Source organism: Manihot esculenta, chromosome 4 (genome assembly GCF_001659605.2).
Source record: "Manihot esculenta cultivar AM560-2 chromosome 4, M.esculenta_v8, whole genome shotgun sequence".
Lineage (NCBI taxonomy): Eukaryota > Viridiplantae > Streptophyta > Magnoliopsida > Malpighiales > Euphorbiaceae > Manihot > Manihot esculenta.
The window spans coordinates 25,955,941-25,959,295 of NC_035164.2; the positions used below are offsets into that span (position 1 = coordinate 25,955,941).

The window sequence follows — 3,355 nt, forward strand, 5'->3', positions numbered from 1 at the left end:
AATTTCACTTTATATAATAATTTAGTCACTTTGATTTTAATATTTATAACAATTTAGTTTTTAAAATTTAACATTTACAACAATTTAGTTGGCTCGATTTAGATTGCCTTCTTTAACAGTTGCTGATTATCAATAGAATAACTATTTTATTAATAAAATAAAAATTTCAGCTATCAAATTATTATTATTATTAAATAAGTTAAAATTAAGTTGTGAGTTTTTATTAAACCTCACTACACTATAAATTACCTTTTATATAAAAAAAAATGCATTATTAGCATTGTTTATTATTCATTATAATCATTGTTAGTGATGTTTGCCTTAGAACAATATTGATATGTATTCAGTATGGTACATATATAAAATTTCTTATTAATGACTTTTATATTTTATTTAATTTAAATATTTTAAGTGTAAAATAATAAGTCCAGTAACATTTTGTTGTAAGTTTCATTTTCAAGAAGTTGAAAATACAAGTGATCAAACTATCCAGCATAAATATTATTTAATTTAATTTAAATATTTTAGGTACGCCTCTTCTTTTACCATGGATAGTTCTAGTCTCCCCGATGTCGTCAATCAGGAGTCTAGCATCACCCCGTCTATCATTAGGAATTTCATCTCTAGGGAATATCTGGATACCCCTCTTTACCACATCCGGGCTCCTTACCGGAATAAGAGAATTGTTCTTCCTGATCCTTCTCCCCCTGGCTTAATCGACCCTCAAAGGGATGTCAGTTTAGTCTTCTTCATCAAACAGAGGGAATACGGTCTGTCCTTCCCCTTTTCTTCTTTCTTTAAAGAGGTCTTCCAGTATTTCGAGATCACCCCTCGAATGCTAACCCCTAACTCCGTTCTTTTCATGTCTTGCTTTGAATCTGCGTGTCTGAGCTGAGGGTTTACACCCACGGTTTACCTGTTCGTCAGCTTCTTCCGGCTAGTCAAAGCGAGCCAAAAATTTTATTATTTTGCCCCCCGCGGAGGATTGTCCATTTTCACGGGCTACAAGGACTCCATCAAGGGCTAGAGGGTTTTCTTGTGGTAGAACTGAAGAAGCAGACGGGGTTGGCTTGGGAGCTTAACCTCCCCTGGGAAGGGGTCTCTCTGGGTTGTAACGACCTGCCCCAGTTGAGCCTTACCGAACAGGTTGGGTTTCTTCGTCTGACTTCTATGGACAAGAAGTACGACGTCGAGAGGTGTATGTTTGCCTGTAATCTTAAGGATATCCAGGATGCGGGTATTGTGCTTTGTCCAGCCGTTTTGCCTTTTCTTTGTGATTTCTACTAGGGATTATGCTAACCTGTTTTGATTTTGTATTGTTTGTAGCTTCTGACATCGAGATGGATCAAATTAAGCCTCCGGAGAACTTAGTTCTGTCTAGGGAGAGCATGAACGCTGCGCTGGATGCCCTCCGAGCTGGGCGACGCATCTTAGAGGCTTCTAAAGAAGTGGCCCGGGTTATTTCTTCCAGGACGGTTAGCCGACCTCCTGCCCCAGCTTCTTCTCGAGCTCCTAAGCCAAGCTCTCGAAGTACCAAATCTTCCAGGCCATCTAGCCGTAGCAGGCCGAGCTCGGCCAATCAATCTTCCCAGGCTCCAAAATCTACGCAAGTTGCGATTTCTAGGAAGGAGGGGACTCCCCAGATTGCCACCGGGTCGATTGAGGACATCGAGCTGGCGAGGAAGGATCTGGCTGCGCCTTCTGGGGGTATTTCTGAGGAGGTGCCTGGTACACACCCTGCCTTCGTCAACACCCTCGAGGGTGAGAAAGTGACCAGCCTGGCAAGGGAAGATATTCAGGGGGCCGTTACTGAAGTTGCCCCTGTCATTGAGGGAGTAGGACCCGGTCCAGTTGATGATGAGGCCGTAGCGGAGGAGGTCGGGAGTAAACGTCCTCCTCCTTCTGATGCACCTGCCCCTGCTCTTAAGAGATCTCGTGCTTCACAAAGGCCGGCTCCGGCCCTGCCTGCTATTGGAAAAGAGAAGACTTCTGTAGTGCCTCTGCTGTCTGCCCCGGATGACGACATCCTGAATGCAGAGGACATCACTCACCAGTCCCCAGCAAGCGTGGTGGCTGAGTTAATTCGAGAGCGGATGTTTGGGGGGGTTACGGAAGCTTCAGACCCTCGCTTGCTTGCTCTCACTGGCCTTCTGGCCAGCTCCACTCGTGAGCAGGCAGCGTTCCGATCTCGCCCTCGAGGGGAGCTAGGAGATATTATCAGGGAGATGCTCCTTATGGTAAGTTATCCTTTCCGATTTCTGTCCATACTTTAGTTTTCTTCATTTCTTTGTTCTGACAGTTTTCCCTCTTTGCTAGGTGACGGGCCTCTTTATGGAGGTAGATGCTCGCGACCACGCTCTCCAGGAGTCAGTGGATCGCCGGGTCGAGGAGGCACGTTTGGAGGAAAACCTGTCTGCCACCAGTGATGCCCGAAGCAATCTCGCCGCAGCTCAAGAGCATTCCAAGTCCTTACAGGCAGAGCTGGCATATGCCCTGGATGCTCACAAGAGAGCGGATGAGAAGGCAGCTGAGGCAGATATTCGTTGTAAAGAAGCCCTAAAACAGCTGTCTTCTCTGGAAGAGGTTCAAAGGGAGAGAGATGAGGTCCGCCACCAGTATGAGGCCTTGAAGGCAGATTCTGAGGCAGCTCGGTTCCAACACGAGGTAGTGATGGCTCAGAGGGAGGAAGTCCTGGCTCGGGTAGTGGTCCTAGAGCAGGAGTTGGTCAAGCGGGCAGAAAATTTTAAAGACCTGACCTTGGAGGCTGAGACAACAAAACTCCAAAATCAACATCTCAGCCAAGAGATCGAGGCTTTGAAGAAGAGATGCTTAGCCCTGTTTGAGGATGCTAAGCTGGCTGAAGATAGGGTTCAGCTGGAGTGTGAGGAGCGCCTGCGGGAATTCAAGGAGTCAGCCGAGTTGAAGAAGGAGATTGAACAGGCATGTGAAGTTCATCTTCAAGCTTACAGGGATTCTCCTGAGTTGAAAGCAGAGATAGCTGAGGCCTGCCAGGCACGACTTGCGGAGTACAAGGCCTCTGACGAACTGAAGACTGCTATTTGGTGAAAGGGCTTCCGTATGTTCACGTCTGGCTTCAATCGAGGTTTGAAGGAGGCCAGATAGGCTCCTTCCACTCTGCTGTCTGAACTCCGAGCTAAAGAGGAAGACTTTGATGGCGAGGAGGTGCTTTATGGAGAGGATGACCTGCCCCTGCCTAAGGAAACTTCTCACACTTCAGCTGGGCCCTCTGATAAGGACACTGGGCTAGGAGAAAAGGAAGATATGGAGGTCCTCGAACTTGAGGAGGACAACTCCAGGCCTCAAGAGGAGGACGTAGAGCTAGAAGGGGAAGGTG

The 3,355-nt window shown here is 46.6% G+C and overlaps 1 protein-coding gene across 1 annotated transcript; it reads left to right on the plus strand.

The window, feature by feature from the left end:
• The first annotated feature begins 547 nt into the window (after positions 1-547).
• On the plus strand, positions 548-3,066 carry LOC110612586. The gene is made up of 3 exons (XM_021753365.1): positions 548-770; positions 1,327-2,237; positions 2,317-3,066. Exons 1-3 carry the CDS (start codon positions 548-550, stop codon positions 3,064-3,066), a joined length of 1,884 nt encoding a protein of 627 aa, XP_021609057.1.
• The last annotated feature ends 289 nt before the right edge of the window (positions 3,067-3,355 follow it).

Bases quoted from the DNA above. Each gene is read 5' to 3' on its own strand.
- LOC110612586 (XM_021753365.1), top strand. From the start codon at position 548: ATGGATAGTTCTAGTCTCCCCGATGTCGTCAATCAGGAGTCTAGCATC. The intron at 771-1,326 runs GTCTGTCCTTCC...TATTGTTTGTAG, and splicing joins CATCAAACAGAGGGAATACG to CTTCTGACATCGAGATGGAT. The intron at 2,238-2,316 runs GTAAGTTATCCT...CCTCTTTGCTAG, and splicing joins TCAGGGAGATGCTCCTTATG to GTGACGGGCCTCTTTATGGA.